The sequence below is a fragment of the Stenella coeruleoalba genome, assembly GCF_951394435.1.
Source record: "Stenella coeruleoalba genome assembly, chromosome: 11".
Taxonomy (NCBI): Eukaryota; Metazoa; Chordata; class Mammalia; order Artiodactyla; family Delphinidae; genus Stenella; species Stenella coeruleoalba.
The window spans coordinates 58361443-58387681 of record NC_137157.1 but is presented as its reverse complement, the minus strand read 5'-3'; the positions used below and the strand labels follow the sequence as shown (position 1 = coordinate 58387681).

The 26239-nt window shown below is 38.8% G+C and overlaps 1 protein-coding gene and 1 pseudogene across 9 annotated transcripts in view; one reads left to right on the top strand and one right to left on the bottom strand.

Moving 5' to 3' along the window:
- RBMS2 (RNA binding motif single stranded interacting protein 2) overlaps positions 1–26239 on the top strand; it is a 90840-nt gene that overhangs the window by 26793 nt on the left and 37808 nt on the right. For 3 of the 8 annotated variants that reach the window (XM_079936367.1, XM_079936366.1, XM_079936368.1), the window contains one exon: positions 501–587. The exons of 3 other annotated variants lie outside the window; for them this stretch is intronic. In XM_079936367.1, coding sequence (XP_079792493.1) covers positions 522–587 — 66 coding nt within the window. In that variant the 5' untranslated portion in view covers positions 501–521. Of the gene's footprint in view, positions 1–400; positions 588–26239 lie in introns of those variants that run through there. 2 more of the 8 variants (XM_079936370.1, XM_079936369.1) reach the window with 1 other exon arrangement.
- LOC307193897 (RNA-binding protein 7-like) lies at positions 12921–25914 on the bottom strand (annotated as a pseudogene). Its single transcript has 3 exons — positions 25884–25914; positions 14052–14542; positions 12921–13724 (listed from the first exon to the last, which is right to left on the bottom strand). The product of its transcript is annotated as an RNA-binding protein 7-like (transcript).

Genomic DNA, 26239 nt, shown 5'->3' with positions numbered 1-26239 from the left:
AGCTCACCTCACATATTCTTTTTCAGTACTGTGATTTTCTTCACATGTTCTCCAAAGCAGTGTCCCAGTGGCCCCTTTAAAATCAAGATTGGAATCTTCTTATAGCTGAGATCTAAGGAGAAAATACCCTCATTTTTTCATGGGAATCTGAACTTGTTCATATAGGAAAGGTGATGGAGTTGAAAGGGGTAGACTTAAGAACTTTTCTTTTGCTTTAACTGCTAAGCCTGTGGGGGAAAACAAGAAACTAAAAAACCAAAAAAACATCTTGGGCATTAGGACCCAGTGGAAGAGCCTCACTCAGACTCGGGGTTAAGTTCTATCAGTGACGTAAACAAGCAGCCCTAGCTCATTCTTTACTCCCCCCTCCTTCTCTCCCCCTTTCTCCTCCCCCTCCTTTCTCCCTCTCCCTTCTCTTCCTCCCTCCCTCCTTCCCTCCCTCTCCCTCTCTCTCTTTCCTCTCCCTTTCCCTCTCCTTCTTCCCCTCTTCTGTCTCTTAGCTTCCTAACATTAAAGAGAAAATGCTGCTATCAGTGACTTCCAGGCCTGGGATTTCGACTTTTGGCTATAACAAAAACAACAAGAAGGTAGGGAAAAGTGCTTTTTTGGAATCCAGCTACTTCCTTTTCTGGGGATCGGGAGTGCCCTTGGCTTTAACATTCTCCTTAAGAGGGGAACGGGATTCCTCTCCTCTCACCGCCTCTCTTTTTCCATCACTTTTTTTGGCATCTTTTCTCACCTGGTTCTGAAGTTTTAGGAATTTATAGTCCCTGATGTGAGGCCTGAAGGCAGTGGAATTAAAAACAAATTAAGCTTTGCAAGTTTGTATCTTTGTGAAAGGAAGTTAGTTTGACTTCCTGCTGATGTATCCAATTTTCACAGGGAAAATATGTCACCTCAAACCCTGGCCCCCAGCCTACCACCTCCAAGGTTATTTTGTCATTTTGATTAACTGTTTGCATTCTCCCCCCAGCCCACCTTCTTTCCTACCATTCCTCCAGCATTATCAGGTAGCTGAATACAGTCAGTGAAATCACAACAGCTTCATCTGAGGACTGAGTCTACTCTTCTAGCTTTGATAAAGACCCTACCCCACCCAGCCTGTAGGGAAGGAGTTTTAAGAGAAGACGTACCTTGGGAATTAAGGCAGAAAGTTCTGTGATTCTTTGGGGTCTGCTGCTGAGCTGGGCCTTTCTGCTCTGCAGATAGCCAGGCTCAGCAGAGATATCTGGAGTCTATGCTTGGGCACAGGGGCAGTCTGGGGAGAGGTGTACAGGCATCCCCACAGTTGCCAGGGAATATCTTGGGCAGTTTCTTGGCATTTCAGTGCACACCGTGCTGATTAGGAGGAACTGTATGCTGTAGCAGAAAGACCATTTACCCCGTCTCTTCTTTTTTTTTTTTTTTTTTTTTTTTTTTTGCGGTATGCGGGCCTCTCACTGTTGTGGCCTCTCCCGTTGCGGAGCACAGGCTCCGGACGCACAGGCTCAGCGGCCATGGCTCATGGGCCCAGCCGCTCCGCGGCATGTGGGATCTTCCCGGACCGGGGCACGAACCCGTGTCCCCTGCATCGGCAGGCAGACTCTCAACCACTGCGCCACCAGGGAAGCCCTATAGCTGTTTTTTGAAGAAAAAAGGTGCCTTAGACATTTAAGGATCTTTTGCTCATTTGATGGATTGTTGGGCAGTGGGTAAGAATTCCTGATGCTTTCTTATACACCTAGGGAGACTGTTACAGGTGAACAAAGTATCTGATCAAGGCATTGGTAAATGTTTAGACCCAAAACACCTAGTGTTAGTTTATGGGTGTTAGTTTATGGGCGTTAGTTTATGGGTGTTAGTTTATGTGGTATTCATTCTGTTACATCCTTAAGAAATATGGGTTCATATTTGTTATCAATTTTATATGTACAGACACACACACATAAATCAATATGATTTTGATAGATATCTAATCTGTCTTTATTCTTTTCATATCTTGTATAGTACTGTATGAAATCTCCTTCCTAATTTTTTCCCTCCAAGTCTGTCAGGTTACCCATTAAAATACAGTAAAATGAATTCCAGAAATTGGTTTTTTCCCTATTAGCGGCTTCATGTATTTGATGCTATCTAAAATATTCTCTTTTCTTAGCTCTCCACTCCCTTTCCCGCTTGTTGTATAGGAAACATTTAACTAGCTTCTAAATCTAGGATAGTGTAGGGGACAAGAGGTATGATTGCGGACTGGGATTCAAATCTCATATCTCTTTCTGATAACTTGTAAGGTTTGAGAAACACATTAGGAAACCTGGGGTAAGGGTAGATACATACTTACTAGTGTATTTGTCAAGTATTCTTTGAGTTCTTACAGGTCACTGCTATGATGACATCACTTTGTGACTATATCGATGACTCCTTGTGTGTATATATAGGTTTGTGGGTGTTGGGTATATTTAAACTAATTGATTACTACACTGCTCTTTGTCTTTTTGTTTATATGTATGGCCTAATGTGTTCATTCATTTTTTGGGAAGAATGTTTCGAGTGAATTTGCTCATGTAATTTGTCCATTTTTATACTGAAAATTAAATTTTTAAAATAACTTATTAGTTTATAGTAATAAATGTAAGAAATGTCTATTTTTAAAATTTAAGCATAAAGAGGCATATAAAATAAAAAGTCAGGTCTTCCCTTCATGTCCTGAAGTTCCTTACCTAAATCCCACTCCTTAAGGGAAATAACTAGTAGCAGTTTGCTCTCTCTATTCTACCAGACTTTTTTCTATGACAAAGTAAAGTTTTAATTTTGACATTGGCTTATTTGCTCAGTTCCTCAAGTAGGACAAGTCTATGTAAAAAAGTTCTTAGACCTGTCTGGAACATTTAAAAAACTGAAATAAAAAACAAAATTCTTAACTTCTGAAAAAGTACACATAAATATGTGCTTTTATTGTCCATCATTTTGTTATACCAGAATCTGGAAATAATAGATTTGCAGAAATCTGCCTTCTTTAAGGAACATTTTTACATCATAATTTACTGTAGTCATCACTTCTGGTTGGTGGAATAAAAATAATTTCCAGTGAGCTCAGTTTGAAAAGACATTTGTACATTACTGTTGTGACTTCATTAGTTTTATTTACTTGTCCTTATTATTTATTTATTTATTTATGTCTGCATTGGGTCTTCGTTGCTGTGCGCAGGCTTTCTCTAGTTGCAGAGAGCAGGGGCTACTCTTGGTTGTGTGCACAAGCTTCTCACTGAGGTGGCTTCTCTTGTTGTGGAGCACGGGCTCTAGGCCCGCGGGCTTAAATAGTTGTGGCACGTGGGCTCAGTAGTTGTGGCACACGGGTTTAGTTGCTCTGCGGCATGTGGGATCTTTCCGGACCAGGGCTTGAACCCGTGTCCCCTGCATTGACGGGTAGATTCTTAACCACTGCGCCACCAGGGAAGTCCTGCTTGTCTTTAAAAAGTAGGATTGGGGCTTCCCTGGTGGTGCAGTGGTTGAGGGTCCGCCTGCCAATGCAGGGGACACGGGTTCGTGCCCCGGTCCGGGAAGATCCCACATGCTGTGGAGCGGCTAGGCCCGTGAGCCATGGCCGCTGAGGCTGCGCGTCCAGAGCCTGTGCTCCGCAACGGGAGAGGCCACAACAGTGAGAGGCCCGCGTACCGCAAAAAAATAATAATAATAATAATAAAAATAAAAAGTAGGATTGTCTGGGGACTTCCCTGGCAGTCCAGTGGTTAGGACTCGGCGCTTTCACTGCCATGGCCAGGGGTTCAGTCCCTGGTCAGGGAACTAAGATCCTGCAAGCCCTGCGATGTGGCAAGAAAGATAAGTAGGATTGTTTTATTTTGAAACATATTTGTATACTTTATCAGGGAAGTTGTTAACTGAGGAGCCCAGGACAATTATCGTTTTCTTATTCTTTTTTGGCTGTTGTAAATATAGGCATACAATCAGCAAATATATAATGCCTGATAAAGGCACATTCTTTCTCAGGATGTAGTGTTGAATATCCTTTCCTTTCTTTGGAATTAAAATAGTCACAGAAGGGGGAAAATGTGGATTTCAAAGAGAGATTCTGCAAAATTATGGTACATGAAAAAAAACACATCTATTTTAATGGCCTTCAATTATTCTTTGTTCTTAAAAAAAAAAAAGATCAGAGTTCTAGGGTCTCAACACTTCCTTCAGCTTTTGAAAGAGTTGCCTCAGTAGAGAGATTTGAGTATAGGTGAGATTGAAAGAGGAAGTGTTTGGGACTAAAGGAATTTCAGACTTGTAAAGAACCTAACCACGCCTTCCCTGACATCATCTTCCTGGCATGTGTTATTATAAGTTAACTCCTCAGAGCATCAGCAACCATTCCCTTTGGAAAAAAAGAAAAGGGACTGTGTTTAACTTGGGATAATTTGCCTTCCCCAACCTATTCTGCATAAATTTCTATTTCTTCTTGATTTTAACATATTGAAGACCATATTGGGGCTGGGAGTTGTGGGGAGTGGAGGCAATGATGAGAGTAGAAGTGACTGGTAGGCACTGCCAGACTTTCACTCTTTAAGAAGTTTGAGTTACCTGAAATTTTTGGAAGAATTTACTCAGGAGAGAAGAAAGTAGGAAGCAATACTAGAATTGTTTATACTTCTAACAGGGAGAGAGAATTTTTCTGTGTTTACTACATTTTCATCTAGTTTCCATCAAATCAAATTTAGTAGAACTTTTAAAGTCTAACATCTCTTGACTGGGGGCAGCTAATAGTTCTGTTATCAGTAATAAAGTTAACTCAGTTGGTTGAAGTTTAGTAGTAATGTCTTTCCATTGATTCCTCCTTTTTTTTTTTTTAAGCTCTACTACACTAACTTATGCCCTCATTACCACAGCAATAAACATTCCGCATGATCTCCTTGTCTCCTATTTCTCCACTCCCTACCCCTTGACTCCAAGTAATTTTATACCTGCTACCAGAATAATCTTCCAACATTCCAGCAGTTTAGTGCTGAGCATTTCTTATATACAAACCTTTAATGGCTATGTATTACCTGCTAAACAAAGTCCAAATCCTTAGCCCAATACCCACTGTTTATCCAGCCTTTCCTTATCTTCCCCACCTCTCCTGTATGATTTCATCACATTGACTCTGCTCTAGCCAGTTGTGTTACCTGCAGTTCTCTGGATATAACCTTTGGTTGTCAGTTTACATTTCTCATCCCATAAGAAAATATGCTATATAATAAAACAGAAAAATATAGAAAAGAACAGGACAAAATAAAATATAGATTAGAATAGGAAGTCAGGGGCTTCCCTGGTGGTCCAGTGGTTAAGACTCTGTGTTTCCAATGCAGGGGATGTGGGTTCGATCCCTGATCGGGGAACTAAGATCCCACGTTCCACGTGGTACGGCCAAAAAAAAAAAAAAAAAGTCAGCTGGAATTAAAATGCAGATGTGCAAACCATAGAATTAATCCTGGAAGATGAAGGCTGATGAATAGTCATTGATTTTGTCAGTGTAGAGGTGGTTGGTGACTTTGACATGCAATTTCAGAGCGGGGGAGCAAAAGCAGGGTTGGAGTGGGTTGTTGAGTGAAAGAAGGTAAGGAAGTATAGATGGTATATATAGACTAATCTTTTAAGAACTTTGATTAAGATGAAGAGCAGAACCCAATTTAAAAAATGGGCAAAAGGTCTGAATAGATATTTCTCCAGAGAAGATCTACAAATAGCCATGAAAAGATGTTCAGCATCATTAGCCATCAAGGAGTCAAAACCACAGTGAGATACCACTTCACACCCACAAGGATGACTGTAATCAAAAACACAGATAATAATGTGTGGTGTAATTGGACCCTTATACACTGCTGATGGGAATATAAAATGGTGCAGCTGCTTTGAAAAACAGTTTGGCGGTTCCTTAAAAGGTTAAACACACTCCTAGGTATATACCCAAGAGAAATTAAAACATGTCCACACAAGAGCCTGTACATCATTGTTCATAGCAGCATTATTCATAATAGCCGAAAGGTGGAAACAACCCAAATATCCATCAGCTGATGAAAGGATAAATAAAATATTATATATACCCATACAATGGAATTTTGGAATTTTATTCAGTGATAAAAAGTAATAGAGGGACTTCCCTGGTGGCACAGTGGTTAAGAATCCGCCTGCCAATGCAGGGGACACGGGTTCGAGAAGATCCCACATGCTGTGGAGCAACTAAGCCCGTGCGCCACAACTACTGAGCCCGCATGCCACAACTACTGAAGCCTACAGGCTCTGCAACAGGAGAAGCCACTGCAATGAGAAGCCTGTGCACAGCAACGAAGAGTAGCCCTTGCTTGCCGCAACTAGAGAAAGCTCGCGCAGCAATGAAGACACAACACAGCCAAAAAATAATAATAATAATAGAGTACTGATACATTCTACAAAATGGATGAACCTTGAAAACATTATGTAGTGAAAGAAGCCACTCACAAAAGAACACATACATTTGACTCTTGAACAATGCGGGGCTTGGGAAAATCTATGTGTAAGCTATAGTCGATCATCCATATATACATGACTCCTCTATATCCATGGTTCTGCATCCTAGGATTCAACCAACAGCAGGTCTTGCTGTAGTGTAGTATTTACTATTGAAGAAAATCCACATATAAGTGGACCTGTGCAGTTCAAACCTGTGTTGGTCAAGGGTCAACTGTATTTGATGCTTCCATTTATATGAAATATCCAGAATAGGCAAATCCAGAGAGACAGAAAGCAGATTAGTAGTTGCCTAGGGATGGAGTAGGAGATGGTTAGGGGGGAAAAGAGGAGTGACTGGTAATGGGTATTGGGTTTCTTTCTGGGGTCATGAAAACGTTCTAAAATTGACTATGGTGATAGTTGCACAACTCTGTGGTCCAAATACCATTGAAATTATACTTTAAATGGGTTAATTACATGGTATATAAATTATATCTCATAAAGTTGTTATTTTAAAAAGATAGGGAGCAGAGAAATGAGATAAAGCCTGAAAGAGGATGGTGGTAGTGTTGAGAAAATTTCCTTAAAGATGGGAGATATGGGAGCCAAAATGTAAAAAGAATCATGATGAGTAACTTGATACTTACTTTCCAAATATATATGTTCATATTCATATCCCTCCTACTCTCTGATTCTTTTGTCATTGTGCCTCATGTAGTATTCAGCCTCTGATCCTTTTGTTGTTGTTGCTTCCTTTTGGAATGGCCTTTCTGTTCATTTGTTCACTCTGCCCACATTCGTTAAATAGCTCCAGAATGCTAGGACCTGGGGCTAAGGCATGATGGTGGCCATTCAAGAGCTCACAGTCAAAACTGTCTTTCAAAACCCTAACTACGCTTTAGAAGTTCAGCTGAAATGTTACCTCTTCTATAAAGCTTCTCCTAATCCCTCTACCTCCTAACCCCAAAGGGGACTTTTTTTCTTAGCCTCCATAATATTTTGTACTTCATATGTGGTATTTATATAATTTTGCATTGTATTGGAATCATTTAGGTGATTGTCGTATCTTCATTGCTGTAGTGTAAACTCTGTAAAGGTAAAGACAGTGTTGTTCAGTTTGTTATCCTCTGAAACACCTGATATAGCATCTTAAGCCTATCTAGTAGATACTTAAAATATATATCCTAATAAATGTAATTAAACTAATGTTAGGCATTAGATTAAGAAAAGGAAAGCAGCATTTTGTTCTATACAAATTGTGAAATTTCGAAGGGGGTGGGAGGGAGGGATAAATTGGAAGATTGGGATTGACATATACACACCACTATATATAAAATAGATTACTAATAAGGACCTACTGTATAGCACAGGGAACTCTACTCGATACTGTGTAATGACCTGTATGGGAAAAGAATCTAAAAAAGAGTGGATATATGTATATGTATAACTGATTCACTTTGCTGTACACCTGAACCTAACACAACATTGTAAGTAAACTAGACTCTAATAAAAATTCTAAAATAAAATAAAGTTGTGAAATTTGGAGTTAGATCTGAATTTAAATATGGCTTTTGTCACTTATTAGATGTGTGACCTAGTTCCAAGTTTCTTAGGCTCTCTGACCTTGAGTTCTTCATCTTAAAGTACTGATATACTTTATTGGGTTATTTTTGAGGATTGGTAATATTTGTTAATATTTATAATCATATATCAGTATGTAAATAGACTGTTTCATCCAAAAAAAACCCTTTTTCTTGATGCCATTTCTTCCTCCACCTGCTGCCCAATTTCTCTTTTTCCCTTTATATAAACTATCTGAAAGTGTTGTTTATTCAAGAGTTATATACTTGCTGTCTCCAATTTATTTCCTTCCATTACTTTTTCTTTTATTATCTTTAATATATTATTTGATAATACAAAAGGTTACATGTAACTCTAAAGCATAATAATAAGAGGAACACCTGTAAACCCATCTTCCAACTCAAGAACTAGAATCATTGCTTGTAAATTGCATATATTCAGGAGTTTCTCCCCATCCCATCCCCTCCCTCCCTCCCTTCTAGAGGTAACCACTCTTTTAAATTTTATATTTATTATTCTATTGCTTTTTTAAAACATAGTTTAAAGTCATGTTTAATTTGCTTGTTTACATTGTTCTAAGTACTTTATGTATAATTATATATATCATTTAATCCTTATGACAATTTCATTATTATTTTCCCTGTTTCACAGATGAGAAAAAATGAACTACAGAGAGTTTAATAATCACTTTGCTAGTGAACGGCCCAGCTGGGATTTGAACCCACATAGTTTGGCTCCTAGTCTATGCTCTCAACCACTACTATATTGTCTTATTGCAATTAGACAAACAGTCTTCTGTTTGTTTCCATTCAGTATTACATCTTCATGATTAATTCATGTTGTATATAGCTGTTTTATTCATTTTTTCATGTTGTATAATATTTCATTTTGTGAATATACCATAATTTATCCATTCTCCTGCCAATGAGCTTTTGGATTAATCCAGGTTTGTTTTTGCTATTCCTAACATTGATGCTCAGAATATTATCATTTATGTGGTACATTTGTGTAAGAATTTCTTTTGGGTTTATACCTAGGAGTGGTATTGTGCAGTATAGGTATGTGAATGTTCACTTTTAAGAGATAATGCTATGGAATTCCCTGGCGGACTGGTGGTTAGGACTCTGCACTTCCACTTTAGGGGGCACGGGTTGGATCCCTGGTTGGGAACTGAGATCCTGCATGCTGCACAGCATGGCCAAAAAAATTAATTAATTAAAAAAGAGATAATGCTAAATTGCTTTCTAACTATACCACATTTGTTTCCATCAACAGTGTAAAATTTACTGTAGACTCACATCCTCTCTACTTGTTGATAGTGTCATACCTCTCATTTTCTCCTAAACCTAATCCAGTTAGGCTTTTACTCCCACCACTCCACCAAAACTGCTCTTATGAAGGTCTGCAGTGACTTTCACGTTCTTCAGTGATCAGTTCGTAGCCCTCATCTTACTTTTAATCTATTAATCTATTGTCAACACTTGACACGTTTGATCACACAATTCCTTGGAACACTTTCTTCATTTGGTTTGCAGACCACCATACCCTCCTGTTCCTCTAGTATCTGTGGCCTTTCCTCTTCAGGCTCCTTTGCTGGTTCCTCCCAATTTTCCTGATCTCTAAACCTTGGAGATCCCCAGGACCCAGTCCTTGTTTCTTTTCTATCTACACTTCTTCCTTCATAATTTTATCTAGTCTCGTAGCTTTAAATATCACCCATATCTAATGGAAAATAGAAACCCTGCTGGATCCCATGTCTCCTGCCAGTTACTGTCCCATTTTTCTGATCCCTTTTATAATCCACCTTCTTGAAAAGTAGTTCCTACCTATAGAATCTCTACTTCATTACATCTTACTCTCTTTTACTTAGTATTTGGGGTTTTTTTAAAAAATAAATTTATTTATTTTTGGCTGCTTTGGGCCTTCGTTGCGGTGCGCGGGCTTCTCATTGCGATGGCTTCTCTTGTTGCAGAGCATGGGCTCTAGGCACATGGGCTTCAGTAGTTGCGGCACGCAGGCTCAGTAGTTGTGGCTCCCGGCTCTAGAGCGCAGGCTCCGTAGTTGTGGCGCACGGGCTTAGTCGCTCCACGTCATGTGAGATCTTCCAGGACCAGGGATCGAACCCGTGTCCCCTGCATCGGCAGGCGGACTCCCAACCACTGCGCCACCAGGGAAGCCCTCCATTTTTAAGTATACAGTATAATAGTGTTAAGTACGTTTACATTGTGCAACCAATCTCTAGTAGAACTCTTTTCATCTTGTGAAACTGAAAATCTACACCATTAAACTTCCCATTCTCCCCTCCCTGCAGCTTTTGGCAACCACTATTCTATGTTCTGTTTTTATTAATTCTCTAAGTACCTCATATAAGTGTAATCATACAGTATTTGTCTTTTTGTGATTGGCTTATATCACTTAGCATAATGTCCTCAAGGTTCATCCATGTTGTAACATATGTCAGAATTTCCTTGCTTTTTTTTCCTTTAATTATTATTTTATTTATTTATTTTTGGCTGCATTGGATCTTCGTTGCTGTGCATGGGCTTTCTCTAGTTGTGGTGAGCGGAGGCTACTCTTTCTTGCAATGCCGGGGCTTCTCATTGTGGTGGCTTCTCTTGTTGCGGAGCGCGGGCTCTAGGCTCATGGGCTTCAGTAGTTGTGGCACATGGGCTCAGTAGTTGTGGCTTGCAGGCTCTAGAGCGCAGGCTCAGTTGTTGTGGCACACAGGCTTAGTTGCTCTGCGGCATGTGGGATCTTCCCGGACCAGGGCTCGAACCCGCGTCCCCTACATTGGCAGGCACATTCTTAACCACTGCGCCACCAGGGAAGCCCCAGAATTTCCTTGCTTTTTAAGGCTGAATAATATTACATTGAATGTATTTACTTCTTTTTTTTTTGGCCACACCACATGTCTTATGGGATCTTAGTTCCCCAACCAGGGATTGAACCGGGGTCCACGGCAGTGAAAGCCCGAGTCTTAACCACTGGACTGCCAGGGAATTCCCGCATTGAATGTATATACCACATTTTGTTTATCCATTCATCTGTGAGAGATACTTGAGTTGCTTCCATCTTTTGGCTGTTGTGAATAATGTTGCTATGAACATGGGTGTATAAATATCTCTTCAGACTCTGCTTTCAATTCTTTTGGGTATATTCCCAGAAGTGGAATTGCTGGATCATATGGTAATTCTATTTTTAATTTTTTGAGGAATTACCACATTGTTTTCCTCAGCGGCTGTACCATTTTACATTCCCACCAACAGTGCACAAGTTCTGATTTCTCCAAATCCTTGCCAACACTTATTTTCTGTTTTTTTTTGATGGTAGCCATCCTAATGGGTATGACAGGGTATTTCATTATGGTTTTGATTTGCATTTGTCTAATGATTAGTGATGTTGAGCATCTTTTCATGTGCTTATTGGCCATTTGTATATTTTCTTTGGAAAAAATTTAAGTCCTTTGCCCATTTTTTAAAATGGGATTGTTTGTTTTTTTGTTACTGAGTTGTAGAGTTCTTTATATATTTTGGCTATTAACTCTTTATCAGGTATACGATTTGCAAGTATTTTCTTTTTTTTTCAAGGAATGAATTTTTTTTTCAATCTTTTTAAAAATTATTTATTTATTTATTTTTGGCTGCTTTGGGTCTTCGTTGCTGCGCGCCGGCATTCTCTAGTTGTGGCGAGCGGGGGCTACTCTTGGTTGCGGCGTGCGGGCTTCTCATTGAGGTGGCTTGTCTTATTGCAGAGCACAGGCTCTAGGCACGCAGGCTTCAGTAGTTGTGGCACGTGAGCTCAGTAGTTGTGGCTCGCGGGCTCTAGAGTGCAGGCTCAGTTGTTGTGGTGCACGGGCTTAGTTGCTCTGTGGCATGTGAGATCTTCCTGGACCAGGGCTTGAACCCGTGTCCACTGCATTGGCAGGCAGATTCTTAACTACTGGGCCACCAGGGAAGTCCCTAGGAATGAATTTTTATAAACAAGTTCTACAATGAAAAGTAAACAGCGTCTGTTTTTTAAAATTAACTAATTATTTTTAGTTTTGGCTGTGTTGGGTCTTTGTTGTTGCACGCGGGCTTTCTCTAGTTGTGGTGAGTGGGTCTACTCTTCGTTGCAGTGCGCAGGCTTCTCATTGTAGTGGCTTCTCTTGTTGTGGAGCATGTGCTCTAGGCGTGTGGGCTTCAGTAGTTGTGGCACACGGGCTTAGTAGTTGTGGCTCACGGGCTGTAGAGCACAGGCTCATTAGTTGTGGCAGACGGGCTTAGTTGCTCGGCGACATGTGGGATCTTCCCGGACCAGGGCTCAAACCCGTGTCCCCTGCATTGGCAGGTGGATTCTTAATCACCATGCCACCAGGGGAGTCCTGGAAACAGTATCTTGATACATAAAAGTTTTGTTAAACAAGGTTTTAAAGTTTTTAAATCAGAAAGTGTTTAAGACTAAATTCTCAAATGTTCAAATAAAAACAAAAAGCAACCTATACAATTTCAACAATAAAATGTGTCCTTGTGCACTTGTCTTGGGTACTTTGAACATGTTAAAATTTTAGAAGTTTGAGTTATAGAGGCAGCATTTAAAGGTTTTGTGAACCATTTTTTCCCCAAAAAAGTATACTTTTAGTAAAACATTTTACCATTTTATCTGACCATGCATTTACATTTTTATTCTTCCAGAATAAGGGGATTTACATTAACACTGTATTTTTACTGTAAAAAAATACATTTAGAGATATTTAACTTACTGAGTGGCTTCAGTCATACATCAAACATGATTTAATGAACAAATTCTAAAATTTTATAATGAAATAGCACATGTAGATATATACTTGTATGTTCAGTTATGGTAAAGTTCAAGATTATGTCACAGAACTTACACTTAAGTTCTCTAAGAAGTTAAATAATATGATTTATCCTGAAGCTTTACCAAACAGCTTTCTGAAATGTTAGTAAAATGAATCACTGAAGTTACATTTTCTCATTTATTAACAAAATACTGAGTCATTTCAGACTATCAACTTGAATGTTTTCTATTACACCAAAAATCTGATTCACTAACAAGAAACTTCTTGCAGTACAAAAAGATAACAGATAATTAAAATATTTGCTCCATAATACAGCTAATCCATATAATACATCCCTTCCTCAACTATCTAAAGTGATTAGGAATTGTGGCACCTTCGTTTGCATAAAACCCTTGCCTCCTCTTAAAACCCTGAGGTGAAAGGTTATTAATGTAATAAAACTAGAACCACAATTCTTCTCGTTTCTGTATTGGACTGCTGTTAGGTTTTAAAATTTTTATAAAGAAATGTGGCGACTTATAAAGCTGTTCTATACAGTTTTTTAAGAAAACAGTCCCAGACAAATTAACAAAAAGGGCCTAGAATGACCTTATGAAAACATCCTTTTATCACTTGTTAGTGTCGAGATGAGCACCATTTTCCTTCTCTACCACTGTCTCTTCTGTTATCATAGTCATGGCTCCAGCCATCGTGATTCCTATCTTCATAGAAGAAATCATCTCTGTTTTCTCTGTAATGATGGTCAGACCCATGATCAGTGGTGTAACACTGTTTACGGCTATAATGTCTATCTGCTATGTAGGAGTGAGAATTCTGACTTTTCTCTGTGATAATGTGTATCTTGGCGCCACTGGGAGCTTGAAGATTGGTTAAAAGTATGATTATGTGGGGGACTTCCCTGGTGGCGCAGTGGTTAAGAATACACCTGCCAATACAGGGGACACGGGTTCAATCCCTGGTCTGGGAAGATCCCACATGCCACAGAGCAACTAAGCCCGTCTGCCACAACTACTGAGCCCTCGTGCCACAACTACTAAATCCCGTGCACCTAGAGCCTGTGCTGTGCAACAAGAGGAGCCACTGCAATGAGAAGCACGTGCACCACAAGGAAGAGTAGCCCCCACTCGCCACAACTAGAGAAAGCCCGTGCATAGCAATGAAGACCCAATGCAGACAAAAATAAATAAAATTTTTTTTTTAAAGTATGATTATATGACCGAACTGATGGGGAAAATCCTGATTGATCCAGATATGGAGAACCAAATTTCCCTCCATGTGACATCTGTCTCAAAACACTGTTCATCACTGCTTGTCTCTGAAAATTTTCTGAAGAAGAGAAAGATCTTTGAATTATCTGTGCTGATCGAGTCATTTTAGCTCCTTTCCTACCTACTAGGAGATGTGGAAGTAGGGCTTGAATTTCCAACATGATGCTGGGGATATGACAAACTGACCTCCTGTGAGGCGTGGTTACTTCCTAATCTAATCTGAATTTTGATGGGCCTTCCAAAAAGCTTGATTCCGTAAAGTAGATTCATGGCATAAGGAGCAGATACTTTATGTTCGAAATTCACAAACGCAAACTGCTTTGCTTTACCATCCTTATCTTTTGGAATTTTCACTTTTATTACTGGCCCAGCCTGGTGAAAAAGCTCAAAAAGGAGCTCCTCTGTGACTTTGTTTCAAGGTTGCCCACAAAGAGAGTGTGATTTGCTTTGGCTCGCAAATATTTTCTTACATTCTGTAGGCTGCCTTTTTACTCTGTTGATTGTGTCCTTTGAAGCATGGAAGTTTTAAATATGGATATAGTCCAATTTATCCGTTTTTTTCTTTTGTTACCTGTGCTTTTGGTGTCATATCCAAGAAATTGCCAAATCCAATCTCATGGAGTTTTTCCCCTATGTTTTCTTCCAAGATGTTTAGGTCTTTGATCCATTTTGAGTTAATTTTTGTATAAGGATAATTTTTTACCCTTACAGTGTAAGGTAAGGGTCCAATTTCATTCTTTTGCAGGTAGATATCCAGTTTTTCCAATACTATTTGTTGGAAAGGCTGTTCTTTTCTCATTGAGTGGTCTTGGCACCCTTGTCAAATCATTTGACCATATGTGCAAGGGTTTATTTCTGGCTCTCTACTGTGTCCCATTGGTTAGTATGTCTGTCTTTATGCCAGTACCACACTGTTTTGATTACTATAGCTTTGTAATAATTTTTGAAATGAGAAAGTTTGAGACTTCCAGCTTTGTTCTTCTTGTTCAAGATTTGGCTATTCAGGGTACATTGAGATTCCAAATGAGTTTTAGGATGGAACTTTTTATTTCTGTAAAAAACCCACAACATTGTTTTTCATTTACTTGTGTCTCCTTCCATTTCTTTCAGCAGTATTTTGTAGTTTTCAATGTACAGATCTATCACCTCCTTGTTTACTTTATTCCTATTTTATTTTTGATGCTATTGTAAATGGATTTTCTTTATTTCTCTTTCAGATAGTTTGTGTATAGAAATAAAACTGATTTCATTGTTGGTGTATAGAAATGGAACTGATTTTTGTATGTTCGATTTTTGTGTGTGTGTGTGGTACGCGGGCCTCTCACTGTTGTGGCCTCTCCTGTTGCGGAGCACAGGCTCCGTACGCGTAGGCTCAGTGGCCATGGCTCACGGGCCTAGCCGCTCCGCGGCATGTGGGATCTTCCCAGACCGGGGCGTGAACCTGTGTCCCCCGCACCGGCAGGTGGACTCTCAACCACTGCGCCACCAGGGAAGCCCTGTATGTTCGATTTTGTATCCTGAAACTTTTTTTAAAATTTTATTTTTGGCTGCATTGGGTATTTGTTGCTGCACATGTGCTTTCTCTAGTGTGGCGAGCAGGGGCTACTCTTCATTGAGGTGCACAGGCTTCTCATTGCAGTGGCTTCTCTTGTTGCAGAGCACGGGCTCTAGGTGCATGGGCTTCAGTAGTTGTGGCTCATGGGCTCTAGAGCACAGGCTCAGTAGTTGTGGCACACAGGCTTAGTTGCTCTGCGGCATGTGCGATCTTCCTGGACCAGGGCTTGAACCCGTGTCCCCTGCACTGGCAGGCAGATTCTTAACCACTGTGCCACCAGGGAAGTCCGTGTATCCTGAAACTTTATGGAACTTGTTTATTAGGCCTCACACTTTTTTGATGGAGTCTTTAGAATTTTCTGTATACAAAATCATGTCATCAGCAAACAGACAATTTTACTTCTTCCTTTCCGATTTGGATGCCGTTATTTCTTTTTCTTGCCTAATTGCTCTGGCTAGGACTTCTAGTATTATGTTGAATAGGAGTGGTCAGAATGTTCACCCTTTTCTTGTTCTTGATCTTAAAGGAAAAGCTTTCAGACTTTCACTGTTGAATATGATATAAGCTGTGGGCGTGTCATATATGGCCTTTATTATGTTGAGGTATGTTCCTTCTGTACCCAATTTATTGAGTTTTTATCATGAAACGATGTTGAATTTTGTCAGTTGCCTTTTCTGCATCTATTGGGATTATCATGATTTTTGTTGTTCTGTTAATGTGCTATATCACATTTATTGATTTGTGTATATTGAACCATCCTTGCATCTCAGGGATAAGTCTCACTTGATCATGGTGTATGATGCTTTTAATGTGCTGTTGAATTTGTTTTGCTAGTATTTTTTTGAGAATTTTTGCACTTATGTTCATCATGGATGTTGATCTCTTGTTTTATTTTAATGTCATCATCTGGCTTTGGTATCAGGGTAATGCTGGTCTTGTTAAATGAGTTTGGAAGTGTTCCCTCCTCCATTTTTTTGGAAGAGTTTGAGAAGCATTGGTATTAATTCTTCTTTAAATGTTTGATAGAATTCACATGTGAAGCCATCTAGTCCTGGAGATTATCAGTCTCCTTACTTATTAGTCTGTTCAGATTTTCTGTATTTTTATTATTAAGACTTGGTAGATTGTATGTTTCTAGGAATTTATTCATTTCTTCTAGGTTGTCCAATTTGGTGGCATATGATTGTCCATAGCAGTGTCGTATGATCCTTTGTGTTTCTGTGGTATCAGTTGCAATGTCTCCTCTTTCATTTTTAGTTTTATTTCTTTGAGTCCTCTCTCTTTTTTTCTTGGTAAATCTAGCTAAAGGTTTGTCAATTTAATCTTTTAAAAAAAAACTAACAGTTTTCCATTGTTTATCTATTCCGGATTTCATTTATTTCTGCTCTGATCTTTGTTATCTCCTTCTTTCTGCTAACTTTGGGCTTAATTTATCCTTTGTCCAGTTCCTTGAGGTTGTTTATTTGAGATCTTTTTCTTTTTCTTCTTCTTAATGTAGGCAATTATCACTCTAGACTTCCCTCTGTGCTCTATTTTTGCTGCATGCCATAAGTTTTGGTATGTTGTGTGTCCATTTTTGTTTGTTTCAAGATATTTTTTGATTTTATCTTTGACCCATTGGTTGTTCAGGAATGTGTTGTTTAATTTCCACATATTTGTGAATTTTCCAGTTTTCCTTCTGTTATTGATTTCTAGTTTATATCATTTTGGTCAGAAAAGATACTTGGTATGATTACAGTATTTTTAAATTTACTGAGACTTGTTTTGTGACCTAATGTGCTCTATCCTGGAGAATGTTCCAGGTGCACTTGAGAAGAAGGTGTGTTATGTTGTTTTTATTTTTTTTATTATTTTTTAATTTTTTTTTTATTATTATTTTTTGCGATGCACAGGCCTCTCACTGTTGTGGCCTCTCCCGTTGCGGAGCACACGCTCTGGACGCACAGGCTCAGCGGCCATGACTCACAGGCCCAGCCGCTCCGCGGCATGTGGGATCTTCCCAGACCAGGGCACGAACCCGTGTCCCCTGCATTGGCAGGCGGACTCTCAATCACTGCACCACGAGGGAAGCCCTGTTATGTTGTTTTTAGGTGGAAGGTTCTGTATATGTCTGTTAGGTCCATTTGATGTAAAGTATAGTTCGAGTCCATTGTTTCTGTATTGATTTTCTGTCTGGGTGATCCATTCATTATTGAAAGTGGAGTATCGAAATCCTCTGCTATTACTGTATTGTCTGTTTCTCCCATCAGATCTGTTAATATTTGCTCAATATTTTAGGTGCTCTGATGTTGGGTATATACACATTTACAACTGTTAACATCCCCTTGATGAATTGACCCTTTCTTATCATTATATAATGACTTTCTTCGTCTCTTGTTACAGTTTTTGACTTAAAGTTCTTTTTTCTGATATAAGTATAGTTATCCTTGCTTTCTTTTGGTTTCCATTTGTGTGGAATATCTTTTTCCAACCCTTCACTTTGTTCTTATTGTGTCCTTGTAGTAAATGAGTCTTCTGCAAACAGCATAAACGTTAGACCTTGTTTTTTATCCATTCAGCCACTCTGTGCCTTTTGATTGGAGAATTTAATCCATTTACATTTAAAGTAATTATAAGTAGGTAAGGACTTATTATTGCCATCTTGTTCATTGTTTTCTGGCTGTCTTGTAGTTCCTTTCTTCCTTTCTTCCTCTCTTACTGTCTTGCTTTATGAATTGATGATTTCTGATAGTGGTATACTTTGATTCCCTTCTCTTTATCTTATGTGTATCTGTTATAGGTTTTTGTTTTGTGGTTACCCTCAGGCTTACTTGAAACATCTTATAGATGTAACAGTCTATTTTAAGCTGATAACAACTTAACTTTGATTGCATACAAAATCTACCCTTTTACCCCCACCCCCATTTTATGTTTTTCATGTCACAATTTACATCTTTTTATATTGTGTGTCCATTAACAAATTATTGTAGCTATAGCTATTTTAATACTTTTGTCCTTTAACCTTTATACTAGAGTTAAGTGGTTAACACCACCACATTACAGTACTAGAGTATTCTGAATCTGACTGTATGTTTACCTTTACCAGTATGTTGTATATTTTCATATGTTTTTGTGTTACTAGTTAACATCCTTTCTTTTCAGATTGAAGAACTCTTCAGCATTTCTTGTTAAGGCAGGTCAAGTGGTGGTGAACTCTCTCAGCTTTTGTTAGGGAAAGTCTTTATCTTACCTTCACTTCTGAAGGACAACTTTGCTGGGTAAAGTATTCTTGTTTTGCATTTTTTTTCTTTCAGCATTTTGAATATATCATCCCATTCTCTCCTGGCCTGCAGGATTTCTGCTGAGAAATCTGCTTATAGCCTTATGGAGGCTCTGTTGTATGAGAGACATTTTTTTTTTCAAACTGACTTTTAATTTGTCTTTGATTTTAGATGATTTTACTATAATGCATCTTGGAGAAGGTCATTTTGGATTGAAACTTTGGAGTGAGCTATTAGCTTAATGAACTTGGATGTCCACATCTCTCCCCACATTTGGGGAGTTTTCAGCCGTTATTTCTTTGAATAAGCTTTCTACCCCTTTCTCTCTCTCTCCTTCTGCAGCTCCAGTAGTTCGTAGCTTGTTTCTGTTATTATGCCCCGTAAGTCCCATAGGCTTTCTTCATTCCCTTTCATTCTGGTTTTTGTTTGTTTGCTTGTTTTTTTGTTTTCCTTCTGGCTGGATAAATTCAAATGATCTCTCTTCAGGCTCACTGATTCTTTCTTCTGCTTGCTCTAGTCCATAGTACTTTTAAGTTGCCCAATCCAACTAGTGTTTTGTTTGTTTGTTTTTTAGTTTTTATCTTACATAACCTCTTAGTGGCATTGCTGGAGTTGACTATTCCCCATTTCTTGAAACTCTTGTCTTTTGTTGTCTCTGGTAACACAACCTTCTTGGGTCTTGCCCTTTTGCCCTCCTCTTTTGACCTCCTTGTCAGTTACTCCACTCAAATTCTGAGTGTTTATATTTCTTCAGGCTTTCTTGCCTTCTTTCTAAATATACTTTATTCCTAGATTTCACTTATTACTATGCTAACAGATTTACAGATAATTGCTAGACCAGACTTCTCCTCTGTGTATCCAACTGCTGAATTGATATTTTTTTCCTAGAAATCTCACAGGTTATTAAAATTGACATATTCAAAATGTAATGATTGCTTTGCAGTCCTCAAATTGGCTCTCCCCTCCATCTCTACAGCATTAGTGAATGATACCATCATCCAGCCAGTTACTCAAGCTAGACACTATACTTTCCTGCATCTAATTTATAAGCAAGTCCTTTGATTCTACCTATAAACTACACCTCAGATCTTTCCATTTCTCTCCACCTTTACAGCCATCTCTCCAATTATAGACTATATTGTCTCTTGTTTGGACTATTACAGTGGCCTCCTAATTGAGCTTGCCATTTCACCCCCTGCCTCACTCTTATTTATTCTTCCCATAGTAGCCAGAGTAATATTTTCAAAACATAGATCAGATCTTATAACTTCTCTCTTGCACAAAATCATTCACTGACTGTCTATTGTGTTGAATGAAAGCCAAGTACTTTAACACAGCCTGGAAGTCTCTGCCTACCCTTCCATCCTTCATTACACTCCAGCTTCACTGGCCTTCTGTTTCTTTCAGATTCAGTAGAAAATCTCACTTTGTGTCTTTTGCCCTTTTCTCTTTCTGGAATGATCCTTTATTTCATTCTCTGAGTGGCTAGTCTCTGCTTCTCCTTGAAGTCTCACTTAAATGTCACCTTTCTGACTATACTAACTAAAGTAGGTCACAGCCTTCTGTTCTTTTTTTTTCCTAGCCCATTTATCACACTGGGTAATTATACAATTACTTTGTGATTATTTGATTAATGGCTATATCTCTACTAAACGCTGAATTCTGTTAGAACCATGACCATCTCTAGTCTTTGTCTTAGACCATCTTTAGCTTGGCATTGTGTCTTTGCTGTCAGACATAGTGCCTGGTACTCTAAATCGGGCATTAAGTATTTATTGAATGAATGGATGTGAGCTCCTTTTATATTTCAGGCACTATAAGAGCTTTATATGTATTTATTTCAATCCCCACACTAATCCTATTACATAGGTGCTGTTACTGTCTGCATTTTGCAGGTAAGGTTAAGCAACTTACCCAAAGTCACAGACTAGTACATGGCAACACTAGAATTAAACTATAGTCTTTCATTTTTGAGCCCTTGTGTTTTAACCCCTTTCTGCTAGTTAATGGGCTCTATAGTCAAGAAATATACTTTTGAAAAAACATTTAGTAAACACTGATTCATTGCCTACTCAATTGCTAAATGAATAGTGAATAACTGAGTGCTTATATCAAAACTGAATCTGATTTTTCCTCATTTGTGAAATAAAGGTCTTACATTATAAATGAAAATGATTTTCTTTGTTGTCCCAAATTGAATTATTACTAAATCATTATTTTACAATTATAGGATTTGTAAACTGGTAGGGCCAGGCACACTAACATTTTACCCTGGCCTCCATTTCAACTACCAGAGGAAATACTTGCCTAGCCCTTAAAGACTGCTGGGGTTTGCGGGTTTCAAAGTGAAGCATCCTTCTTCCTCCACTCCAGTTGAGAAATAAGAAGAAAATTGACAAATGGAAATAAAAACAACAACTTTATTACTGATAACACTAATATTCAAGAAGGTAGCTTGTATCTGTGGGCCACTGGATTTCCTACTACTGCCAGAATTAGACAGATTTCTCCATCTAGGTGCAAGCAGTGATCAAAACCAAACCAAAGAGAAACTACAGACCCCCTGTGGGGCAACCCCTGTGAAACCTCACCAGTGTGTAAGGTAGCAAAGCTGAGTGTGTGCTCCCTTCAGGCAGTTGAACCCCCAGAGCGAAAGAGGACACAGCTGTGCTGCTGCTTCTAGAGCTGCCTGCACAGCAGGAGCGATATGCTGATGTCTGTCCCTCTACACTGAAGGGAGCAGTGGAGTGGGCAGTAAGTGTTTTCTCCAGGGAAGATGATGATCAGATTCCTCAGTTTAGTTCCATTTTCACATATCAGACCAGTACTTAAATCTAGTAGATATTTTGATTATTGAGGTAAAATGATAAGCTAAGTTTCTTTATCTGTTTTTTTGGTTTTTTTCTTTTTGACCACACTGAGTGTCCTGTGGGATCTTAGTTCCCTGACCAGGGATGGAACTCACGCCCCCTGCAGTGGAAGCGCAGAGTCTTAACCACTGGACCACCAGGGAAGTCCCTCTTTACCTGTTTTCTGGTGTCATTTTAGACTGTTGATTTGAACACATTTTAGAAATTGATCTCTTAAAAAAATAATTGGAGCTAATTGTTGACCTTGCTTATAGTTCGTGAAAGCCATTGCTGTTCCTGTGTTTAGACAAACAGCAATGGAAAGGATGCGGACTTGGGAACCAGATGATCCTCAGTCAAAAATAAGATTCTACTACTTATTAATTATGTAAACTTGGGAAAGAAAGAACTCCTCTGAACCTTAATTTCCATATCAGTAAAAATGAAAACGGAGGGAATTCCCTGGTGGTCAGTCCAGTGGTTAGGGCTCAGTGGCGCTTTCACTGCCGTTGGCCTGAGTTTGATCCCTGGTCAGGGAACTAAGATCCCACAAGCCGTGCAGTGTGAACAAAAAAAAAAGAGAAAAGAAAAGAAAATGGAAATTATACCTATCCCATTATCTCATTATCATTTTTTTTAAACAAACCTCCACCTTCCTACTTTCTAAATTTCTCTTCTACTGTCTCTTTTATTTATTTATTTTAATTTTTAAATTTTTGGCTGCATTGGGTCTTCGTTGCTGTGTGCAGGCTTTCTCTAGTTGTGGCAAGTGGGGGCTACTCTTTGTTGTGGTGCGCGGGCTTCTCATTGCAGTGGCTGCTCTTGTTGTGGAGCACGGGCTCTAGGCGCGTGAGCTCAGTAGTTGTGACTTGCCAGCTCTAGAGTGCAGGCTCAGTAGTTGTGGCACATGGGCTCAGTTGCTCCGCGGCATGTGGGATCTTCCTGGACCAGGGCTTGAACCCGTGTCCCCTGCATTGGCAGGTGGATTCTTAACCACTGTGCCACCAGGGAAGCCCTCATTATCTTCTTTGTAATGATTATATTAGATAACAAAATCCTATGGGGCCTGGAATGTGGTAAATAGCCAACATTTGTTATTTTCCCTTCCCTTCGCCTGAGAAAAAGATAATAAAATAAAAGGTCAGTTGACTATTGAGATTAACATCAATAGTCACTAGAGAAGCTATGTTGTTACTAGGAAGTTTTGTTTTGATTTTATGTTTTTATGTCATTGTTCTGTTTTTGCATTCCATCTTGTGCCTTTTGAAGGCCAACCTTTTCTCTCATTTTGCATTTCTTCATAGCATCTCCACATGCTACATATTAGATACAATAGGTAATTGTTCAGTTATAGATTCTTTTTTCTATTCTCCAAATAGTACCCACTTAATAAATTTTTTTTCAAAAACAAACAACTTTTTATTGACATATAGTTGACTAGTAATGTTGTGTTAGTTTCAGGGGTACAGCACAGTGATTCAGTTATACATATATATGTATTCTTTTTCAGATTCTTTTCCATTATAGGTTATTACATGATACTGAATATAGTTCCCTGTGCTATACAGTAAGTCCTTATTGTTTTATTTTATATATAGTAGTGTGATTTATTTTATGTATAGTAGCATGTATCTGTTAATCACAGACTCCTAATTTATCCCTCCCCCACCCCCTTTCCCCTTTGATAACCATAAGTTTGTTTTCTATGTCTCTGAGTCCATTTCTGTTTTGTAAATAAGTTCATTTGTATCATTTTTTTAGATTCCACTTATCAGTGATATCATATGATATTTGTCTTTCTCTGTCTGGCTTACTTCACTTAGTGTGACAATCTCCAGGTCCATCCAGATGGTTGCAAATGGCATTGTTTCATTCTGTTTTATGGCTGAATAATATTCCATTATACATTTATATACTGAATCTTCTTTATCCATTCATGTGTTGATGGACATTTAGGTTGCTTCCGTGTCTTGGCTATTGTAAATAGTTCTGCTGTGAACATTGGGGTGCATATATCTTTTTTTTTTTTTGGCCACGCTGCATGGCATGCAGAATCTTAATTCCCCAACAAGTGATCAAACCTGTGCCCCCTGCATTGGGAGCGTGGAGTCTTAACCACTGGACTGCCAGAGAAGTCCCCTATATCTTTTTTTTAAATAAAATTTGCCATCTAAACCATTGTTTAAAATATTTATTTATTTATTTTTGGCTGTGTTGGGCCTTCATTGCTGCGCGCGGGCTTTCTCTAGTTGCAGTGAGTGGGGGCTACTCTTCATTGTGGTGCGTGGGCTTCTCATTGTGGTGGCTTCTTTTGTTGTGGAGCACAGACTCTAGGAGCGTGGGCTTCAGTAGTTGTGGCACGTGGGCTCAGTAGTTGTGGCGCACGGGCTTAGTTGCTCTGCGGCATGTGGGATCTTCCTGGACCAGGGCTCGAACCCGTGTCCCCTGCATTGGCAGACAGATTCTTAACCAGTGTGCCACCAGGGAAGCCCCCTGCCAATATCGTTTTGAATTAGTTTTCTCTGGATATATGCCCAGCAGTGGGATTGCTGGATCATATGGTAACTCTAATTAAATGGTTTTTGAATGGGTTAATTTTTATGCTGGTACAAACATAAGAATTTCCTTCACAATAAATTGCAAGAAATAGGGGACTACCCTTGTGGTCCAGTGGTTAAAACTCCGCACTCCCAATGCAGGGGGCCTGGGTTCAATCCCTGGTCGGGGAACTGAGATCCCACATACCACAACTAAGCCCGCTCGCCTCAACTACTGAGCCCATGAGCTCTAGAGCCCGTGTGCTGTAACTAGAGAGCCTGTGCAGTGCAAGGAAGATCCAGCACAGCCTAAATAAATAAATTTTAAAAGTTCTTAAAGAAAACTGCAAGAAATAGGAATGGATAGGGAACTTGTCGGTTACAAGATGTGTCAGCAACCAGTGACAGTATATGGACCTTACTTGGATCCTATTTCAAACAAATAAACTGGCGAATTCCCTGGAGGTCCAGTGGTTAGCACTCCATGCTTTCACTGCCAAGGGCCTGGGTTCAATCCCTGGTCAGGGAACTAAGATCCCACAAGCCACACAGTGTGGCCAAAAAAAAAAAAAAAATTCAAATAAACTGTAAAACAAAACAAAACAATTCTGACATATATAAGACAATTGGAAATTTTAACTCTATTTTATAAAATTAAGGAATTATTAATTTTTAGATGATATAGCGTTGTTTGGGTTTATATTTTTTTAAAGAGATTTTTCAGAGCTACATGCTGAAATATTTTGTAATGAAATTATATATTTGCTTTGAAATAATATGGGAGGTAAGGAAATAGGTGGAGTTACAAACGAAGCAAGTTTGTCCATGAATAATTGTTAAAGCTAAGTGATAAATGTGTAGGGATTCATCATACTCTTCTTTTGCCTTTGTATGTTTTCCATAATTAATAGTAAAAAAAGTTATTAAACTTTGCTTCTCATCCTCTGAACCAGGACTTTTTTTTTTTTTTTTAATCGGTTAAGATATGAGCAACTTTAATACCACAGCCAGGCTAATTATTACTTAAGGATATCACTGAATGCAACTGTCAGGAGTAAGCCTAAGCAAAGATAGAGAAGAAGGGAAAAAATGGAGGAAGAATGGAAAAGAGCAAGAGAGAGGATGGAGACTAGAGAAAGGGAAAGAAGTGAAGGGGTAGTAGAGGGTTGCCTCTAAGCTATAAGTCTCTTATTCTCATTCTAAATTTTCTTCCAATTTCACCTCCAAAGGATACCAGAGGTAAGTAGGAACCTGAGATTCTGCTCTGTAAGTTCTGTCAAAACTTTTTGTAATAAGGAGAAAGAAAAATCGCTGTTTTGTTTTAATATATCAGCCTAAAAGAACAGGGATTCCCTCTTTTCTATATTCTTTATGGATTAAGTATACTGTAGCTATTATATAAATAGTATATCTTTATGTGGCTATGGGTACTGGACCTTGCAAAAATTCTTACATAACCTTCCACATTACTATCCAGGAATTAGATAGAACTTATAGAACTTTCTCTTCCTCTTTTGGAGACCTTATCACTTTGTTTATAGTTGGCTTTTGGTATTCAGTTCTTACTTTGGCAATCAGTCCTCACCTCCACCCCTTACCTCCGACTTCTGCCCCATTCCCAATTGTAGTTTAAGACCATGAGTTTGATAAACTAGGTTAACACTTTGCCAAGGACTAGTTCAGTTCAGATCACTGTCTTTTTTGAGATTCAGAGTATGTTAGGAACTATGAGAGCATGGGTCCAGGAGTCAGACTGTATGGACTCAAGTGTTTTAACATTCTATCCTAGTTTTAAAAAATTAGTATGTTGGACCTTGAAACTTTTTCTTTTGTTTTTAAATAGATAATAGATGTATGGACTTGGTATAAAATATAAAAGGTTCAAAAAGTCTGTTTTCACTCCATCTTTCATATACCTAGTTCATCTTTTTAGCGGCCAAC